The 21779-nt window shown below is 55.9% G+C and overlaps 1 protein-coding gene across 5 annotated transcripts in view; it reads left to right on the forward strand.

Annotated features, from left to right (window-relative positions):
- The window catches only part of LOC127013277 (cartilage-associated protein-like), a 29661-nt gene extending 12110 nt beyond the window's left edge, over window positions 1-17551 (forward strand). Inside the window, exons 1-4 of one of the 5 annotated variants that reach the window (XM_050892065.1) lie at window positions 1876-2111; window positions 2724-2818; window positions 2944-3064; window positions 17208-17551. In XM_050892065.1, the coding sequence (XP_050748022.1) occupies window positions 2814-2818; window positions 2944-3064; window positions 17208-17510 (429 nt within the window). In that variant the 5' untranslated portion in view covers window positions 1876-2111; window positions 2724-2813 and the 3' untranslated portion in view covers window positions 17511-17551. Of the gene's footprint in view, window positions 1-1875; window positions 2112-2723; window positions 2819-2943; window positions 3065-16484; window positions 16580-16705; window positions 16827-17207 lie in introns of those variants that run through there. The other 4 variants (XM_050892066.1, XM_050892063.1, XM_050892064.1 and 1 more) reach the window with 4 other exon arrangements.
- The last annotated feature ends 4228 nt before the right edge of the window (window positions 17552-21779 follow it).

Raw genomic sequence — 21779 nt, forward strand, 5'->3', positions numbered from 1 at the left:
AATGTGGCTAACAGGGAAACAAAGGCTTTAAAATATTTCTGTTCGGTGGTGTTGTCTAACGTCATATACCCCGAGAACACTTGAAATTCTCTGATGGAAGGTTTTCTCTAGTCCTATCCTATTGTAGCAAGCTTTTGTAGACCTTCAGAGTTTCGTCACTCTCAGCCATAACCCCACCCCTCAGAGACCATACTTGCTGTCATCCAGTCTTCCCTTTGATAAAGGTCTCCCATGAGGCTGTGCTACTTTTCACACAGCTTGAACCACCTGTGCATCATTCAACTAGCACCATCTAGTTGCTAGCCAAAACGGCGAGGGCCCAGCGCGGCGGCCGGCCTGGCCGGGAGCGGGCAGGACCGCTCAGGAGAAGGAGCCGGGTCGCCGCCGCCGCCGCCGCCGCCCCTGCCCCGGCATCTCCCCTCTCGGCGCAGCCGCAGGCCCAGCACCTGCGCCCTAAGTAACACCACCCCCGAACCGCTCCTGAATTCGAAATGGCCCCAAGTTAATCGTCTTCCTCCGGGGGCGGGAGGAGGCCCCCTACCAGCCGGGAGCCATGCCCGCCCGGCGGCCCCCCGCGCCCCTCACAGCTCGGGGCCGCCGGGCGGGCGGCCACGGGGCCGCACGGCGCAGCCCCCCCGGCGCCGCCGCGGAGCGGGTGCCCTGAGGGCAGGGGGAGGCGAGGGGACTCACCGCCGCCCGGAGGAGTGCCGCCAAGCCGGCCAGCGGGAGCCGCAGCATGACGGGCGGCAGCGGGCTCTCCTCAACCCGCCGTCCCCTGACACGGCGCCATGAGCTGACTGCCCCGCCGGGCCGGGCCTGCTCCGCCCCGCTCCCTGCCCGGGAAACTGCCCGGCGCAGCACGGGCATCCCTCCTTCCCGCCGGCACCCGCAGCACTGGCGCTCTGCCAGCAGTGCCCTGCCTGCCTGCCTGCCTGCCTGCTCCTGCCGTCGCCTCCCGCCACCTCCCAGGACACCCCACGCTCCAGCCGGCCCAGGGCCGGGACTTGCCCCAGCTCCTCCGAGGGGACGAAGGAAGCCCCCCCCGCCACCTTGGCTGGGCAGAAAGGCCCCGCACCCCTCCAGCCAGCCCAGCCCAGGGAGGTGGAAGATGCGTCTCCCAGGGGACGGGCCGGGCCCAGAGGCGCTGAGGCTGCTAGAGCGCGAGGCCGGCGGGCCAAAAAGGAGGTGGGAGATGGCCCGACCCCCTTTGCACCCAGGGGCCAATTTGCAGATGGTGCGCGAGGAGGCTGGAGGAGGAGGAGGAGGAAGTCCAGGGCAAGAGAGTGAAGGGCGGGACCCCCAAAGCGGAAGAAAAGGGGCAGAGCCAAAAGGTGTCTGCGGGCGGTCGCCCATCCCGGTTCTAACCGGGGCCGCCCCTGCTTAGCTTCCCTCGGCAGACACCTGAGGGCCGGGTGACGCCACACCGGCCCCCGACACCCCTCCCCCCAGCGCCGCTCTTAGCCCCCCGCCCCGCCCGCCCCGGACCCGCTTGCCCCAACACCACCTTGCCCCACCCACGCCCACACCCTCCCCGCCACGGGGACCCAATGCCTTCCCCCGAACACCCACATCACCCCCACCCCGGACCCGGACCCGGACCCGGACCCCGACCCGGACCCGGACCCGGACCCGGACCCTTACCTTCCTCACTCTTCCTCTCTCTTACTTCTAGCACCGCCCTTGCCTCCCAAAAACATTCCCTCCTTTCCCCAAATTACACACACACAACCAACCAAACCTCCCCGCACAAAACACCAACGCTACCCACACGCACACCACCACACCCACGCCCTTCGCTGCCTTTAAACCCGGCTCCAACACCACACGCAACAACTTCCCTTTCTACATTAAAGCCTCTGCACACACACACACAACGCAACCTGTCAGGCAGGGGACAGGACGTTTCAATAACACGCTGGGCAGGCACTCCTCGCATTCTCAAAGCCATAGACGCATACCAAAATCACATCACCACCAATGTTTCCAGTTCTTGTCTTACAGACTTGACCGATTCTTTCCCCCCCGTGTGGTATGGACAAAGTTGGCAATCTACGCATCACAGCAAAAATCATTCCTACTTACTGTTTCGGAGACACTTAAGGAACGGGCAGGTAGGAATGGGAGAGGGAAACTGGAGAAATCCCTCCTCCCTCTCCCTTTCCACTGGTTTTCAATCCCCTTTGCAGTAGGTTTGTGGGGTGCAGTTTGGTGGGTTTGCCTTTAGTGTCCGCTGTTTGTGTAGTCTTTCCTAGCAGATGGCAGTCCAGCTCTGAGCTCTTATCAGGCGGCTTCCCCAGGGCAATTTGGCTACATCTTGCGTTCTGGGAGTAGATGTTTCTGTGCCGCCGCTTGCTCCTCTGGAGGGAGCTTTCTCGTAGCCACTGAGTTTACTTAGGCATGTGTTTTAACATTTCACAAGTGCTTCAGACTTTTTCTTTCTCTCTCACTCTTCCCAAATAGGCGTATATATACCAGGTAGTTTATAAAAATACGTGTGTGTCTCTATATAAAATAAAAAATAGAAATGCATGCACACAGAAGTAAAAAAATAAAACACCTGAACACCTGCCTGCCCATGGGAAGTCGGGAACCAATTCCTTGCTTTGCTTTGCTTTGCTTGCGCGTGCGGCTTTTGCTTTACCTACTAAACCGTCTTCCTCTCACCCCCGCGTTTTTCGCACTTTTACTCTTCCAATGCTCTTCCCCCTCCCACCGGGGGGCAGTGAGAGTGAGCGAGCGGCTGCGTGGTGCTTAGTTGCCGGCTGGGGTTAAACCACAACAGGAGCATACGAAAGACTTGGAGACAAAGCCTGATGAGGTATGCTTTTTATTCAGAGTCTGGTCTTTTGGAACTGTTCTCTTACTCCTCCTCTTCTGTGAGATTCAAGGATCTCAGTTGCTTACGTGTTCTCACTCTCCTTTCCCTCTTGCTGTCTTCCTCAGTCATCTCTGTTCTGCCGCCTCGATGCGTTCAGGAATTCTCACCTCTCGTGCTTTTCACTGTTCCATAAATGAGTCACAGTACATCACAGACAGCGGCATACCTGAAAGCTACTACATGCAGGTAACTAGTGGAGCTAAGCAGGTGCACGGAGTTACTCAAATGCACGAGTGCTGTAGCGGCACAACTTACAAGAACTCGGACATGCGGTGTTAAGACTCCATTAAAAAGCCCTGTCAAAACCTGTGCTTTAGGCTCCCGCTGTTACTTTGGTCCAGCAGGCTCTTCTGTTGTGCTGAAATGGAATTACCTCCTCTGCGCTCTCGGAAATACCTGGTAAAATCCATCAGCCACCTGTAGTTGTTGTCCTCATATGAACTGGATAACAGCTTCTATATCCAGACGGGATCCAGAAATGCAGAGAGATCCTTTACTGGATTTGATTTTGCACACAGCTTTCCACAGATCACTTACTGCTGCTTTTCATTCCTGCCGATTTTACAGCATCTCTTTCTCAGGGCCGTGAGAGCGTGCAACGGTGACAACTGGCGAACGTCCATCTCGGGCACGGAACTGGCTCTTCCCGATTTCTTCAAAGCCTACGATGACTGTACAGCCGCCTGTGAAGGCTCCCGAGAGAGCAAAGATTTTAAAGACTTCTCTCTCTCCATCGCAGGCGAGTGGTTAGGAAACAGGAAGGGAAGATGTTCCAAAAGTGCGTTTCAGTTTATCCGTGGGATTGGCTACCCAAGTCCTGTTCCTCAGTTTGCAGTGGGAAATGCGCATGGTGCCCCCTGCTCAGTTTAGGCCAATACAAGTTCATTAGATTCCCGGAAAACTGCTTGAATTCTGCTTTCCTTTTTTTTTTTTATCCCAGGAACATAAAGGAGGGCTGTCAGAAAATCAGAACAGAGAGTTCTTCCATGAACACGGAAGTTGTGTGTCAGAATAAAACAGATGTGTAAGGCATAACGACTACTCCATCCAGGTAGCCATAGTTCTCCAGACAGGTCTCCTGACCATCCTTTCAATAGCAGTTTGGCCGCCTTTGAGGCTCAGTGGTCAGCCTGCCTTCAAAATCTGCTTTGTGCATCGCTGGTCATACGTCTCTCCTTTCGCCTAAATACGACAAGTTTCTGTTGCCCATTTTTCATCTTTCCTACAGCAGAGTCTTGCTAGCAGGTAAGATTTCTTTTTCTTGAATGTGTAGCTTAAAAAAAAAAAGCCGTTGCGTTGCAAAGAAAAACAGATACCAACCTTTTGATTGCTGTCAAAATGGCGCATGCACACTTCCTATGCTCTTTGGTAGCAGAAGAAACAAGTCATTTCTCCGGTGCTCTGGGCTCACTGCTGCTGACGCTACTGGTGTGGAGAACGCCTGCCATGTTTTCTCCACCAACTTAAAAACATGAAAAATGCGACAGAATTTCCAAGTCGCTAGGAGGAAAACCAGCCCAACTTTTTGTCCTAAAGCCAGCAGACATGTTGGTGAGGGGAAACTTTGGTGAAATACGTGGATACCTGAGCAGCTCCACAGTTTCTCCCAGTGGGGAACTGGTATCCCCCGGTACAGCTGACACAAATAGCTCTTGCAGGCTGTTCCTCAAGCCAGGCTTTACTCTTGGGCAAAGCAGGCAGGTGCCTAGGACAGCAGGTAAGGAGGGGAGGTCACATCACAGGTGGTAAAGCAAGAAACAGAAGCTTTCTTCCCCAGTGGGTCAGAGCCCTGACATCAGGATAACCCCCAAGCCACTGTCAAGAGGACAGCGTCCGTGCTCAGCTGTGATTGGCACTTGCTCTCGTCCTTCCTCTTCCTCCTTGGAAGGAAAGGACAATTCCCAGCACTAGTGGCGAGAAGGAAGGGTAGGAGTTACTGCATGATGTCATCACGGCCGTGTGCGCGCCTTACAAATATTCTGTTCTTGAGATAAGAAAATTCAAATTGACTTGCGCTGCCTGGGCTGAACTGCGCTCTTGCTCCAGGGAGAGAGATTCTGCCTCCGAGGTTCTTCCTGCAGAAAGGAGATGGAGCAAAAAACGTTAAGCGCAAGTAGTTGGCGATTGCACTAGGTACGTATTTATCCCTGAGCAATGAGTTGTGTTTGGAAGCCAGCTGTCCTCATGGCATGGGATCGCTTCAGGGAGGAACTTGCGTCTCTGGCTTTAAGCGCTGGCTGGAATTGAACACTGCTGTGCCTGGGGGACTCCATTGCTCTTGTAAAAGATGGGCCTGGTCATTTCGGCGAGGAGGCTGGGGGTGCGCAAGAAGCTGGGAGGGGACACAGCTGGGACGGCTGACCCCAGCTGACCAAGAGCTAGTCCATACCATATGACGTCATGCTCAGCAATAAAAAGCTGGAGGAAGAAGGAGGAAGGGGGGATGTTCGGAGTGACGGCATTTGTCTTCCCAAGTAACCGTTACACGTGAGGGAGCCCTGCTTTCCTGGAGAAGGCTGAACACCTGCCTGCCCCTGGAAGTCGGGAACCAATTCCTTGCTTTGCTTTTGCTTTGCTTGCTTTGCTTTGCTTGCGTGTGCGGCTTTTGCTTTACCTACTAAACTGTCTTCCTCTCACCTCACGGGTTTTTCGCCCTTTTCCGCTTCTCTTCCCCCTCCCGCCGCGGGGGGAGCGTGTCGTGCTTTCACCCCAGCCAGCAACGAAGCACCACGCCGCCGCGGAGCGGGTGCCCTTAGGGCAGGGGGAGGCGAGGGGACTCACCGCCGCCCGGAGGAGTGCCGCCAAGCCGGCCAGCGGGAGCAGGAGCCGCAGCATGACGGGCGGCAGCGGGCTCTCCTCAACCCGCCGTCCCCTGACACGGCGCCATGAGCTGACTGCCCCGCCGGGCCGGGCCTGCTCCGCCCGCTCCCTGCCCGGGAAACTGCCGGGCGCAGCACGGGCATCCCTCCTTCCCGCCGGCACCCGCAGCACTGGCGCTCTGCCAGCAGTGCCCTGCCTGCCTGCCTGCCTGCCTGCTCCTGCCGTCGCCTCCCGCCACCTCCCAGGACACCCCACGCTCCAGCCGGCCCAGGGCCGGGGACTTGCCCCAGCTCCTCCGAGGGGACGAAGGAAGCCCCCCCGCCACCTTGGCTGGGCAGAAAGGCCCCCGCACCCCTCCAGCCAGCCCAGCCCAGGGAGGTGGAAGATGCGTCTCCCAGGGGACGGGACGGGCCGGGCCCAGAGGCGCTGAGGCTGCTAGAGCGCGAGGCCGGCGGGCCAAAAAGGAGGTGGGAGATGGCCCGACCCCCCTTTGCACCCAGGGGCCAATTTGCAGATGGTGCGCGAGGAGGCTTGAGGAGGCTTGAGGAGGAGGAGGAGGAGGAAATCCAGGGCAAGAGAGTGAAGGGGGGACACACCCATCAACGGAAAGGGGCAGAGGCAAAAGGGCGCCCCTGGCGGTCACCCATCCGGTCCTAACCGGGACCGCCCCTCCTTAGCTTCCCCAATAGAGACACCGTAGGGCCGGGTGGCTACACACCGGCCCCAGCCGCTGCTCCCCCAGCGCCGCTCTTAGCCCCCCCGTCCTGCCCGCACCCGGACCCGCTTGCCCCAACACCACCTTGCCCCCACCCACACCCACACCCTCCCCGCCACGGGACCCAATGCCTTCCCCCGAACACCCACATCACCCCCACCGCGGACACGGACCCGGACCCGACCCCGACCCTTACCTTCCTCACTCTTCCTCTCTCTTACGTCTAGCACCGCCCTTGCCTCACAAAAACATTCCCTCCTTTCCCCAAATTACACACACACAACCAACCAAACCTCCCCGCACAAAACACCAACGCTACCCACACGCACACCACCACACCCACGCCATTCGCTGCCTTTAAACCCGGCTCCAACACCACACGCAACAACTTCCCTTTCTACATTAACCCAGGGATGTTTTCGTTATCGCTGAGCAGTGCTTACACAGAGTCAAGGCCTTTTCTGCTTCTCACCCCTCCCCACCAGCCAGGAGGCTGGGGTGCACAAGAAGCTGGGAGGGGACACAGACAGGACAGCTGGGATGCAGGCAACTGACCAAAGGGATATTCCATACCATATGACATCATGCTCAGCAATATAAAGCTGGGGGAAGCAGAAGGAGGAAGGGGGGACGTTCTGAGTGACGGCATTTGTCTTCCCAAGTAACCGTTACACGTGAGCGAGCCCCGCTTCCCTGGAGAAGGCTGAACACCTGCCTGCCCATGGGAAGTCGGGAAGGAATTCCTTGCTTTGCTTTGCTTGCGTGCACGGCTTTTGCTTTACCTCCTAAACTGTCTTTCTCTCACCCCACGGGTTTTCTCACTTTTAGCCTTCCTATTCTCTCCCCCATCCCACTAGGAGGGAGGGAGGGAGCGGCTGTGTGGTGCTTAGTTGCTGGCTGGGGTTAAACCATGACAGACCTCAGTGAAATGAAGCACATAATAGAATTGCATGTATTCGAGTACCAGCCACAAAGAGAGCACCGACGAGTTATTCCATAGGCAATTAGGAGAAATTTCTGGATCGGTAGCCCTTGTCCTTATGGGAGATTTAAACTTCCCAGATATCAACTGGGAATATCATACTGCTGTGACGAGCACGTCTTGGAAATTCTTGAAGCTTGTAAGAGGTAACTTCTTCTCACAGGTACTCAGTGAGCCAACTAGGAAAGATGCCTCCTAGACTTGCTAATCATGAATAGAGAAGCACTCGTGGGGGATGTGATGGTAGGCGGCTGCCTTGGCCACAGTGATCATGAAATGGTTGAGTTTAAACTTTTCAGCGTAAAGAGAAAAAGGACAGCAGAGTTGCTACCCTGGGCTTCAGGAGAGCAAACATTAAGCTCTTCAGGGAGCTATTTAACAGAGTAGCTTGGGAATCTGCTTGTGAGGGCTTAGGAGTCCACGAGTGCTGGTCAGTCTTTAAGAACCACCGTTCAGAAGCACAGGAGCAGGCAATTCCACTGTGTCCTAAGTCAAGCAAGCGGGGCAGGAGACCAGCTTGGCTGAACAGGGAACTCCTCGTGGAGCTCGGGAGGAAAAAGAAACTGTATGATCTCTGGAAGTAAGGTCAGGCTTCGCAGGACGAGTACAGAGCCGTGGTTTGTTTATGCAGGGAGAAGACACGAAAGGCCAAAGCTCAATTAGAGTTGAAACTGGCCAGTGTTGTTTCAGATAACAAGAAGGCCTTTTTTAAGTATGTTAATAGCAAGAGGAGGTCTAAAGAAAACATTGGACCAATCCTTGTTGAAGACGGTCCTCTGACTAATAGGGATGAAGAAAAAGCAGAGGCATTCCATGCGGTTTTTGCCTCAGTCTTTAATAATACTGACAGGCCTTGGGCTGCCCAGTCCCCTGAGTTGGAGGACTACGAAGGTGGGAACAGTGACTTTCCATTTGTGGACACTGAAATTGTAAGGGACCAGCTGTATCAGCTGAATGTTCACAAGTCCATGCGGCCTGATGGGATTCATCCCAGAGTACTGAAGGAGCCAGCGGATGTTAAGGCAGGAGCCCTCTATCATCTGCCAAAGGTCTTGGGAGTCTGGGGAGGTCCCTGCTGACTGGAAGCTAGCCAATGTTACTCTCATCTACAAAAAGGGCGTGAGGGAAGACCCAGGAACTACAGACCTGTTAGTCTAACCTCAGTTCCTGGAAAAATGATGGAGAAGATTATACCGAGTACTATTGAAAGGCATTTAAAGAATAATGCAATCATCAGGCACAATCAACATGGGTTCACAAAAGGAAAGTCCTGGTTAACTAATTTGATATCCTTCTATGATAGGGTCACCTGCCTCGTGGATGAAGGGAAGGCAGTGAATGTAGTTTTTCAGGATTTTAGGAAGGCTTTGGACACCATCCCTCACAGCATCCTTCTGGACAAGTTGTCCAACTAAGGATGAGCAGGTTCATGGTGCGCTGGGTGAAGAACTGGTTGAAGGGCAGAGCTCAAAGGGTTGCAGTGAACGGGGCTACATCTGGCTGGCGACCGGTCGCCGCGGTGTTCCTCGGGGTTCAATTCGAGGGCCAGCTCTGTTCAATATATTTATCAACGATCTGGATGCAGGAGTCGAACGCACCATTGGCAAGTTTGCTGATGATACCAAACTGGGAGGTGCCGTTGACTCCCAGAGATGGAGCAAAAAACGTTAAGCGCAAGTAGTTGGCGACTGCACTAGGTACGTATTTATCCCTGAGCAATGAGTTGTGTTTGGAAGCCAGCTGTCCTCATGGCATGGGATCGCTTCAGGGAGGAACTTGCGTCTCTGGCTTTAAGTGCTGGCTGGAATTGAACACTGCTGTGTCTGGGGGACTCCATTGCTCCTGTAAAAGATGGGCCTGGTCATTCATTTGGCCAGTTATTTTTAGTTAGCTTCAGTGTTCTTCATGTTAGGAGTTGTCAGAGATGAAAAACAGGGAAGGGGCCTTTGCTGTTCTTTGCCTTGGTCAGAGACTTGCTGCACCAGCTTAGATCACTTGCTTTCACCTGCCAAATGTGGCTAACAGGGAAACAAGGCTTAAAATATTTCTGTTCGTGGTGTTGTCTAACGTCATATACCCCGAGAACACTTGAAATTCTCTGATGGAAGGTTTTCTCTAGTCCTATCCTATTGTAGCAAGCTTTTGTAGACCTTCAGAGTTTCGTCACTCTCAGCCATAACCCCACCCTCAGAGACCATACTTGCTGTCATCCAGTCTTCCCTTTGATAAAGTCTCCCATGAGGCTGTGCTACTTTTCACACAGCTTGAACCACCTGTGCATCATTCAACTAGCACCATCTAGTGCTAGCCAAAACGGCGAGGGCCCAGCGCGGCGGCGGCCTGCCGGAGCGGGCAGGACCGCTCAGGAGAGGAGCCGGGTCGCCGCCGCCGCCGCCGCCGCCCCTGCCCCGGCATCTCCCCTCTCGGCGCAGCCGCAGGCCCAGCACCTGCGCCCTAAGTAACACCACCCCCGAACCGCTCCTGAATTCGAAATGGCCCCAAGTTAATCGTCTTCCTCCGGGGGCGGGAGGAGGCCCCCTACCAGCCGGGAGCCATGCCCGCCCGGCGGCCCCCCGCGCCCCTCACAGCTCGGGGCCGCCGGGCGGGCGGCCACGGGCCGCACGGCGCAGCCCCCCCGGCGCCGCCGCGGAGCGGGTGCCCTGAGGGCAGGGGGAGGCGAGGGACTCACCGCCGCCCGGAGGAGTGCCGCCAAGCCGGCCAGCGGGAGCCGCAGCATGACGGGCGGCAGCGGGCTCTCCTCAACCCGCCGTCCCCTGACACGGCGCCCTCAGCTGACTGCCCCGCCGGGCCGGCCTGCTCCGCCCGCTCCCTGCCGGGAAACTGCCCGGCGCAGCACGGGCATCCCTCCTTCCCGCCGGCACCCGCAGCACTGGCGCTCTGCCAGCAGTGCCCTGCCTGCCTGCCTGCTCCTGCCGTCGCCTCCCGCCACCTCCCAGGACACCCCACGCTCCAGCCGGCCCAGGGCCGGGGACTTGCCCCAGCTCCTCCGAGGGGACGAAGGAAGCCCCCCCCGCCACCTTGGCTGGGCAGAAAGGCCCCGCACCCCTCCAGCCAGCCAGCCCAGGGAGGTGGAAGATGCGTCTCCCAGGGGACGGGCCGGGCCCAGAGGCGCTGAGGCTGCTAGAGCGCGAGGCCGGCGGGCCAAAAAGGAGGTGGGAGATGGCCCGACCCCCCTTGCACCCAGGGGCCAATTTGCGATGGTGCGCGAGGGCTGAGGAGGCTTGAGGAGGAGGAGAGGAGGAAATCCAGGGCAGAGAGTGAAGGGGGGACACACCCTCAACGGAAAGGGGCAGAGGCAAAAGGGCGCCCCCTGGCGGTCACCCATCCGGTCCTAACCGGACCGCCCTCCTTAGCTTCCCCAATAGAGACACCGTAGGGCCGGGTGGCTACACACCGGCCCCAGCCGCGCTCCCGCCAGCGCCGCTCTTAGCCCCCCGTCCCTGCCCGCACCCGGACCCGCTGCCCCAACACCACCTTGCCCCCACCCACCCCACACCCTCCCCGCCACGGGACCCAATGCCTTCCCCCGAACACCCACATCACCCCCACCGCGGACCACGGACCCGGACCCGACCCCGACCCTTACCTTCCTCACTCTTCCTCTCTCTTACGTCTAGCACCGCCCTTGCCTCCCAAAACATTCCTCCTTTCCCCAAATTACACACACACAACCAACCAAACCTCCCCGCACAAAACACCAACGCTACCCACACGCACACCACCACACCCACGCCATTCGCTGCCTTTAAACCCGGCTCCAACACCACACGCAACAACTTCCCTTCTACATTAACCCAGGGATGTTTTCGTTATCGCTGAGCAGTGCTTACACAGAGTCAAGCCTTTTTCTGCTTCTCACCCCTCCCCCACCAAGGAGCTGGGGTGCACAAGAAGCTGGGAGGGACACAGACAGGACAGCTGGGATGCAGGCAACTGACAAAGGGATATTCCATACCATATGACATCATGCTCAGCAATATAAAGCTGGGGAAGCAGAAGGAGGAAGGGGGACGTTCGAGTGACGGCATTTGTCTTCCCAAGTAACCGTTACACGTGAGCGAGCCCGCTTCCCTGGAGAAGGCTGAACACCTGCCTGCCCATGGGAAGTCGGGAAGGAATTCCTTGCTTTGCTTTGCTTGCGTGCACGGCTTTTGCTTTACCTCCTAAACTGTCTTTCTCTCAACCTCACGGGTTTTCTCACTTTTAGCCTTCCTATTCTCTCCCCATCCCACTAGGAGGGAGGGAGGGAGCGGCTGTGTGGTGCTTAGTTGCTGGCTGGGGTTAAACCATGACAGACCTCAGTGAAATGAAGCACATAATAGAATTGCATGTATTCGAGTACCAGCCACAAAGAGCGCACCGACGAGTTATTCATAGGCAATTAGGAGAAATTTCTGGATCGGTAGCCCTTGTCCTTATGGGAGATTTAAACTTCCCAGATATCAACTGGGAATATCATACTGCTGTGACGAGCACGTCTTGGAAATTCTTGAAGCTTGTAAGAGGTAACTTCTTATCACAGGTACTCAGTGAGCCAACTAGGAAAGATGCCCTCCTAGACTTGCTAATCATGAATAGAGAAGCACTCGTGGGGATGTGATGGTAGGCGGCTGCTTGGCCACAGTGATCATGAAATGGTTGAGTTTAAACTTTTCAGCGTAAAGAGAAAAAAGGACAGCAGAGTTGCTACCCTGGGCTTCAGGAGAGCAAACATTAAGCTCTTCAGGAGCTATTTAACAGAGTAGCTTGGAATCTGCTTGTGAGGCTTAGGAGTCCACGAGTGCTGGTCAGTCTTTAAGAACCACCGTTTAGAAGCACAGGAGCAGGCAATTCCACTGTGTCCTAAGTCAAGCAAGCGGGCAGGAGACCAGCTTGCTGAACAGGAACTCCTCGTGGAGCTCGGGAGGAAAAAGAAACTGTATGATCTCTGGAAGTAAGGTCAGGCTTCGCAGGACGAGTACAGAGCCGTGGTTTGTTTATGCAGGGAGAAGACACGAAAGGCCAAAGCTCAATTAGAGTTGAAACTGGCCAGTGTTGTTTCAGATAACAAGAAGGCCTTTTTTAAGTATGTTAATAGCAAGAGGAGGTCTAAAGAAAACATTGGACCAATCCTTGTTGAAGACGGTCCTCTGACTAATAGGGATGAAGAAAAGCAGAGGCATTCCATGCGTTTTTTGCCTCAGTCTTTAATAATACTGACAGGCCTTGGGCTGCCCAGTCCCCTGAGTTGGAGGACTACGAAGGTGGGAACAGTGACTTTCCATTTGTGGACACTGAATTGTAAGGGACCAGCTGTATCAGCTGAATGTTCACAAGTCCATGCGGCCTGACGGGATTCATCCCAGAGTACTGAAGGAGCTAGCGGATGTTAAGGCAGGAGCCTCTCTATCATCTGCCAAAGGTCTTGGGAGTCTGGGAGGTCCCTGCTGACTGGAAGCTAGCCAATGTTACTCTCATCTACAAAAAGGGCGTGAGGGAAGACCCAGGGAACTACAGACCTGTTAGTCTAACCTCAGTTCCTGGAAAAATGATGGAGAAGATTATACCGATACTATTGAAAGCATTTAAAGAATAATGCAATCATCAGGCACAATCAACATGGGTTCACAAAAGGAAAGTCCTGGTTAACTAATTTGATATCCTTCTATGATAGGGTCACCTGCCTCGTGGATGAAGGGAGGCAGTGAATGTAGTTTTTCAGGATTTTAGGAAGGCTTTGGACACCATCCCTCACAGCATCCTTCTGGACAAGTTGTCCAACTAAGGATGAGCGGGTTCACGGTGCGCTGGGTGAAGAACTGCTTGAAGGGCAGAGCTCAAAGGGTGGCAGTGAACGGGGCTACATCTGGCTGGCGACCGGTCACCGGCGGTGTTCCTCGGGTTCAATTCGAGGGCCAGCTCTGTTCAATATATTATCAACGATCTGGATGCAGGAGTTGAACGCACCATTGGCAAGTTTGCTGATGATACCAAACTGGGAGGTGCTGTTGACTCCAGAGATGGAGCAACAAACGTTAAGCGCAAGTAGTTGGCGATTGCACTAGGTACGTATTTATCCCTGAGCAATGAGTTGTGTTTGGAAGCCAGCTGTCCTCATGGCATGGGATCGCTTCAGGGAGGAACTTGCGTCTCTGGCTTTAAGTGCTGGCTGGAATTGAACACTGCTGTGTCTGGGGACTCCATTGCTCCTGTAAAAGATGGGCCTGGTCATTTCATTTGGCCAGTTATTTTTAGTTAGCTTCAGTGTTCTTCATGTTAGGAGTTGTCAGAGATGAAAACAGGGAAGGGGCCTTTGCTGTTCTTTGCCTTGGTCCGAGACTTGCTGCACCAGCTTAGATCACTTGCTTTCACCTGCAAATGTGGCTAACAGGGAAACAAAGGCTTTAAAATATTTCTGTTCGGTGGTGTTGTCTAACGTCATATACCCCGAGAACGCTTGAAATTCTTTGATGGAAGGTTTTCTCTAGTCCTATCCTATTGTAGCAAGCTTTTGACCTTCAGAGTTTCGTCAGTCTCAGCCATAACCCCACCCTCAGAGACCATACTTGCTGTCATCCAGTCTTCCCTTTGATAAAGGTCTCCCATGAGGCTGTGCTACTTTTCACCCAGCTTGAACCACCTGTGCATCATTCAACTAGCACCATCTAGTTGCTAGCCAAAACGGCGAGGGCCCAGCGCGGCGGCGGCCTGGCGGGAGCGGCAGGACCGCTCAGGAGAAGGAGCCGGGCCGCCGCCGCCGCCGCCGCCGCCCCTGCCCCTGCCCCGGCATCTCCCCTCTCGGCGCAGCCGCAGGCCCAGCACCTGCGCCCTAAGTAACACCACCCCCGAACCGCTCCTGAATTCGAAATGGCCCCAAGTTAATCGTCTTCCTCCGGGGGCGGGAGGAGGCCCCCTACCAGCCGGGAGCCATGCCCGCCCGGCGGCCCCCCGCGCCCTCACAGCTCGGGGCCGCCGGGCGGGCGGCCACGGGGCCGCACGGCGCAGCCCCCCGGCGCCGCCGCGGAGCGGGTGCCCTGAGGGCAGGGGGAGGCGAGGGGACTCACCGCCGCCCGGAGGAGTGCCGCCAAGCCGGCCAGCGGGAGAGCCGCAGCATGACGGGCGGCAGCGGGCTCTCCTCAACCCGCCGTCCCCTGACACGGCGCCATGAGCTGACTGCCCCGCCGGGCCGGGCCTGCTCCGCCCCGCTCCCTGCCCGGAAACTGCCCGGCGCAGCACGGGCATCCCTCCTTCCCGCCGGCACCCGCAGCACTGGCGCTCTGCCAGCAGTGCCCTGCCTGCCTGCCTGCTCCTGCCGTCGCCTCCCGCCACCTCCCAGGACACCCCACGCTCCAGCCGGCCCAGGGCCGGGGACTTGCCCCAGCTCCTCCGAGGGGACGAAGGAAGCCCCCCCCGCCACCTTGGCTGGGCAGAAAGGCCCCGCACCCCTCCAGCCAGCCCAGCCCAGGGAGGTGGAAGATGCGTCTCCCAGGGGACGGGCCGGGCCCAGAGGCGCTGAGGCTGCTAGAGCGCGAGGCCGGCGGGCCAAAAAGGAGGTGGGAGATGGCCCGACCCCCCTTTGCACCCAGGCGGCCAATTTGCAGATGGTGCGCGAGGAGGCTTGAGGAGGAGGAGGAGGAAGTCCAGGGCAAGAGAGTGAAGGGCGGGGACCCCAAAGCGGAAGAAAAGGGGCAGAGCCAAAAGGTGTCTGCGGGCGGTCGCCCATCCCGGTCCTAACCGGGGCCGCCCCTGCTTAGCTTCCCTCGGCAGACACCTGAGGGCCGGGTGACGCCACACCGGCCCCCGACACCCCTCCCCCCAGCGCCGCTCTTAGCCCCCCGCCCCGCCCGCCCCGGACCGCACGCCCCAACACCACCTTGCCCCCACCCACGCCCACACCCTCCCCGCCACGGGGACCCAATGCCTTCCCCCGAACACCCACATCACCCCCACCCCGGACCCGGACCCGGACCCGGACCCGGACCCGGACCCTTACCTTCCTCACTCTTCCTCTCTCTTACTTCTAGCACCGCCCTTGCCTCCCAAAAACATTCCCTCCTTTCCCCAAATTACACACACACAACCAACCAAACCTCCCCGCACAAAACACCAACGCTACCCACACGCACACCACCACACCCACGCCATTCGCTGCCTTTAAACCCGGCTCCAACACCACACGCAACAACTTCCCTTTCTACATTAAAGCCTCTGCACACACACACAACGCAACCTGTCAGGCAGGGGACAGGACGTTTCAATAACACGCTGGGCAGGCACTCCTCGCATTCTCAAAGCCATAGACGCATACCAAAATCACATCACCACCAATGTTTCCAGTTCTTGTCTTACAGACTTGACCGATTCTTTCCCCCCCGTGTGGTATGGACAAAGTTGGCAATCTACGCATCACAGCAAAAATCATTCCTACTTACTGTTTCGGAGACACTTAAGGAACGGGCAGGTAGGAATGGGAGAGGGAAACTGGAGAAATCCCTCCTCCCTCTCCCTTTCCACTGGTTTTCAATCCCCTTTGCAGTAGGTTTGTGGGGTGCAGTTTGGTGGGTTTGCCTTTAGTGTCCGCTGTTTGTGTAGTCTTTCCTAGCAGATGGCAGTCCAGCTCTGAGCTCTTATCAGGCGGCTTCCCCAGGGCAATTTGGCTACATCTTGCGTTCTGGGAGTAGATGTTTCTGTGCCGCCGCTTGCTCCTCTGGAGGGAGCTTTCTCGTAGCCACTGAGTTTACTTAGGCATGTGTTTTAACATTTCACAAGTGCTTCAGACTTTTTCTTTCTCTCTCACTCTTCCCAAATAGGTGTATATATACCAGGTAGTTTATAAAAATACGTGTGTGTCTCTATATAAAATAAAAAATAGAAATGCATGCACACAGAAGTAAAAAAATACAACACCTGAACACCTGCCTGCCCATGGGAAGTCGGGAACCAATTCCTTGCTTTGCTTTGCTTTGCTTTGCTTTGCTTTGCTTGCGCGTGCGGCTTTTGCTTTACCTACTAAACTGTCTTCCTCTCACCCCCCGGGTTTTTCGCACTTTTACTCTTCCAATGCTCTTCCCCCTCCCACCGGGGGGCAGTGAGAGTGAGCGAGCGGCTGCGTGGTGCTTAGTTGCCGGCTGGGGTTAAACCACAACAGGAGCATACGAAAGACTTGGAGACAAAGCCTGATGAGGTATGCTTTTTATTCAGAGTCTGGTCTTTTGGAACTGTTCTCTTACTCCTCCTCTTCTGTGAGATTCAAGGATCTCAGTTGCTTACGTGTTCTCACTTCTCCTTTCCCTCTTGCTGTCTTCCTCAGTCATCTCTGTTCTGCCGCCTCGATGCGTTCAGGAATTCTCACCTCTCGTGCTTTTCACTGTTCCATAAATGAGTCACAGTACATCACAGACAGCGGCATACCTGAAAGCTACTACATGCAGGTAACTAGTGGAGCTAAGCAGGTGCACAGAGTTACTCAAATGCACGAGTGCTGTAGCGGCACAACTTACAAGAACTCGGACATGCGGTGTTAAGACTCCATTAAAAAGCCCTGTCAAAACCTGTGCTTTAGGCTCCCGCTGTTACTTTGGTCCAGCAGGCTCTTCTGTTGTGCTGAAATGGAATTACCTCCTCTGCGCTCTCGGAAATACCTGGTAAAATCCATCAGCCACCTGTAGTTGTTGTCCTCATATGAACTGGATAACAGCTTCTATGTCCAGACGGGATCCGGAAATGCAGAGAGATCCTTTACTGGATTTGATTTTGCACACAGCTTTCCACAGATCACTTACTGCTGCTTTTCATTCCTGCCGATTTTACAGGATCTCTTTCTCAGGGCCGTGAGAGCGTGCAACGGTGACAACTGGCGAACGTCCATCTCGGGCACGGAACTGGCTCTTCCCGATTTCTTCAAAGCCTACGATGACTGTACAGCCGCCTGTGAAGGCTCCCGAGAGAGCAAAGATTTTAAAGACTTCTCTCTCTCCATCGCAGGCGAGTGGTTAGGAAACAGGAAGGGAAGATGTTCCAAAAGTGCGTTTCAGTTTATCCGTGGGATTGGCTACCCAAGTCCCGTTCCTCAGTTTGCAGTGGGAAATGCGCATGGTGCCCCCTGCTCAGTTTAGGCCAATACGAGTTCATTAGATTCCCGGAAAACTGCTTGAATTCTGCTTTCCTTTTTTTTTTTTTATCCCAGGAACATAAAGGAGGGCTGTCAGAAAATCAGAACAGAGAGTTCTTCCATGAACACGGAAGTTGTGTGTCAGAATAAAACAGATGTGTAAGGCATAACGACTACTCCATCCAGGTAGCCAGACAGGTCTCCTGACCATCCTTTCAATAGCAGTTTGGCCGCCTTTGAGGCTCAGTGGTCAGCCTGCCTTCAAAATCTGCTTTGTGCATCGCTGGTCATACGTCTCTCCTTTCGCCTAAATACGACAAGTTTCTGTTGCCCATTTTTCATCTTTCCTACAGCAGAGCCTTGCTAGCAGGTAAGATTTCTTTTTCTTGAATGTATAGCTTCAAAAAAAAAGCCGTTGCGTTGCAAAGAAAAACAGATACCAACCTTTTGATTGCTGTCAAAACGGCGCATGCACACTTCCTATGCTCTTTGGTAGCAGAAGAAACAAGTCATTTCTCCGGTGCTCTGGGCTCACTGCTGCTGACGCTACTGGTGTGGAGAACGCCTGCCATGTTTTCTCCACCAACTTAAAAACATGAAAAATGCGACAGAATTTCCAAGTCGCTAGGAGGAAAACCAGCCCAACTTTTTGTCCTAAAGCCAGCAGACATGTTGGTGAGGGGAAACTTTGGTGAAATACGTGGATACCTGAGCAGCTCCACAGTTTCTCCCAGTGGGGAACTGGTATCCCCCGGTACAGCTGACACAAAATAGCTCTTGCAGGCTGTTCCTCAAGCCAGGCTTTACTCTTGGGCAAGCAGGCAGGTGCCTAGGACAGCAGGTAAGGAGGGAAGGTCAAATCACAGGTGGTAAAGCAAGAAACAGAGGCTTTCTTCCCCAGCGGGTCAGAGCCCTGACATCAGGATAACCCCCAAGCCACTGTCAAGAGGACAGCGTCCGTGCTCAGCTGTGATTGGCACTTGCTCTCGTCCTTCCTCTTCCTCCTTGGAAGGAAAGGACAATTCCCAGCACTAGTGGCGAGAAGGAAGGGTAGGAGTTACTGCATGATGTCATCACGGCCGTGTGCGCGCCTTACAAATATTCTGTTCTTGAGATAAGAAAATTCAAATTGACTTGCGCTGCCTGGGCTGAACTGCGCTCTTGCTCCAGGGAGAGAGATTCTGCCTCCGAGGTTCTTCCTGCAGAAAGGAGATGGAGCAAAAAAACGTTAAGCGCAAGTAGTTGGCGATTGCACTAGGTACGTATTTATCCCTGAGCAATGAGTTGTGTTTGGAAGCCAGCTGTCCTCATGGCATGGGATCGCTTCAGGGAGGAACTTGCGTCTCTGGCTTTAAGTGCTGGCTGGAATTGAACACTGCTGTGCCTGGGGGACTCCATTGCTCTTGTAAAAGATGGGCCTGGTCATTTCAGCGAGGAGGCTGGGGGTGCGCAAGAAGCTGGGAGGGGACACAGCTGGGACGGCTGACCCCAGCTGACCAAGGCACTAGTCCATACCATATGACGTCACGCTCAGCAATAAAAAGCTGGAGGAAGAAGGAGGAAGGGGGGACGTTTGGAGTGACGGCATTTGTCTTCCAAGTAACCGCTACGAGTGAGGGAGCCCTGCTTTCCTGGAGAAGGCTGAACACCTGCCTGCCCTGGGAAGTCGGGAACCAATTCTTGCTTTGCTTTGCTTTGCTCTGCGTGTGCGGCTTTTGCTTTACCTCCTAAACTGTCTTCCTCTCACCCCACGGGTTTTTCGCCCTTTTCCGCTTCTCTTCCCCCTCCCGCCGGGGGGGAGTGTGTCGTGCTTTCACCCCAGCCAGCAACGAAGCACCACGCCGCCGCGGAGCGGGTGCCCTTAGGGGAGGGGGAGGCGAGGGGACTCACCGCCGCCCGGAGGAGTGCCGCCAAGCCGGCCAGCGGGAGCAGGAGCCGCAGCATACGGAGCGGCAGCGCAGGCAGGAGGCGGCGGCGGAGCGGGCTCTCCTCAACCCGCCGTCCCCTGACACGGCGCCATGAGCTGACTGCCCCGCCGGGCCGGGCCCCGCTCCCTGCCCGGGAAACTGCCGGGCGCAGCACGGGCATCCCTCCTTCCCGCCGGCACCCGCAGCACTGGCGCTCTGCCAGCAGTGCCCTGCCTGCCTGCCTGCCTGCCTGCTCCTGCCGTCGCCTCCCGCCACCTCCCAGGACACCCCACGCTCCAGCCGGCCCAGGGCCGGGACTTGCCCCAGCTCCTCCGAGGGGACGAAGGAAGCCCCCCCCGCCACCTTGGCTGGGCAGAAAGGCCCCGCACCCCTCCAGCCAGCCAGCCCAGCCCAGGGAGGTGGAAGATGCGTCTCCCAGGGGACGGGCCGGGCCCAGAGGCGCTGAGGCTGCTAGAGCGCGAGGCCGGCGGGCCAAAAAGGAGGTGGGAGATGGCCCGACCCCCCTTTGCACCCAGGGGCCAATTTGCAGATGGTGCGCGAGGAGGCTTGAGGAGGAGGAGAGGAGGAGGAAATCCAGGGCAAGAGAGTGAAGGGGGACACACCCATCAACGGAAAGGGGCAGAGGCAAAAGGGCGCCCCCTGGCGGTCACCCATCCGGTCCTAACCGGGACCGCCCCTCCTTAGCTTCCCCAATAGAGACACCGTAGGGCCGGGTGGCTACACACCGGCCCCAGCCGCTGCTCCCGCCAGCGCCGCTCTTAGCCCCCCGTCCTGCCCGACCCGGACCCGCTTGCCCCAACACCACCTTGCCCCCACCCACACCCACACCCTCCCCGCCACGGGGACCCAATGCCTTCCCCCGAACACCCACATCACCCCCACCGCGGACACGGACCCGGACCCGGACGACCCGGACCCGACCCTTACCTTCCTCACTCTTCCTCTCTCTTACGTCTAGCACCGCCCTTGCCTCCAAAAACATTCCCTCCTTTCCCCAAATTACACACACACAACCAACCAAACCTCCCCGCACAAAACACCAACGCTACCCACACGCACACCACCACACCCACGCCATTCGCTGCCTTTAAACCCGGCTCCAACACCACACGCAACAACTTCCCTTTCTACATTAACCCAGGGATGTTTTCGTTATCGCTGAGCAGTGCTTACACAGAGTCAAGGCCTTTTCTGCTTCTCACCCTCCCCACCAGCCAGGAGGCTGGGGTGCACAAGAAGCTGGGAGGGGACACAGACAGGACAGCTGGGGATGCAGGCAACTGACCAAAGGGATATTCCATACCATATGACATCATGCTCAGCAATATAAAGCTGGGGGAAGCAGAAGGAGGAAGGGGGGACGTTCGAGTGACGGCATTTGTCTTCCCAAGTAACCGTTACACGTGAGCGAGCCCCGCTTCCCTGGAGAAGGCTGAACACCTGCCTGCCCATGGGAAGTCGGGAAGGAATTCCTTGCTTTGCTTTGCTTGCGTGCACGGCTTTTGCTTTACCTCCTAAACTGTCTTTCTCTCACCCCACGGGTTTTCTCACTTTTAGCCTTCCTATTCTCTCCCCCATCCCACTAGGAGGGAGGGAGGGAGCGGCTGTGTGGTGCTTAGTTGCTGGCTGGGGTTAAACCATGACAGACCTCAGTGAAATGAAGCACATAATAGAATTGCATGTATTCGAGTACCAGCCACAAAGAGAGCACCGACGAGTTATTCCATAGGCAATTAGGAGAAATTTCTGGATCGGTAGCCCTTGTCCTTATGGGAGATTTAAACTTCCCAGATATCAACTGGGAATATCATACTGCTGTGACGAGCACGTCTTGGAAATTCTTGAAGCTTGTAAGAGGTAACTTCTTCTCACAGGTACTCAGTGAGCCAACTAGGAAAGATGCCCTCCTAGACTTGCTAATCATGAATAGAAGCACTCGTGGGGGATGTGATGGTAGGCGGCTGCCTTGGCCACAGTGATCATGAAATGGTTGAGTTTAAACTTTTCAGTGTAAAGAGAAAAAAGGACAGCAGAGTTGCTACCCTGGGCTTCAGGAGAGCAAACATTAAGCTCTTCAGGGAGCTATTTAACAGAGTAGCTTGGGAATCTGCTTGTGAGGGCTTAGGAGTCCACGAGTGCTGGTCAGTCTTTAAGAACCACCGTTAGAAGCACAGGAGCAGGCAATTCCACTGTGTCCTAAGTCAAGCAAGCGGGGCAGGAGACCAGCTTGGCTGAACAGGGAACTCCTCGTGGAGCTCGGGAGGAAAAAGAAACTGTATGATCTCTGGAAGTAAGGTCAGGCTTCGCAGGACGAGTACAGAGCCGTGGTTTGTTTATGCAGGGAG

This window comes from Gymnogyps californianus, chromosome 2, assembly GCF_018139145.2.
Source record: "Gymnogyps californianus isolate 813 chromosome 2, ASM1813914v2, whole genome shotgun sequence".
In the NCBI taxonomy this organism is placed as follows: Eukaryota; Metazoa; Chordata; class Aves; order Accipitriformes; family Cathartidae; genus Gymnogyps; species Gymnogyps californianus.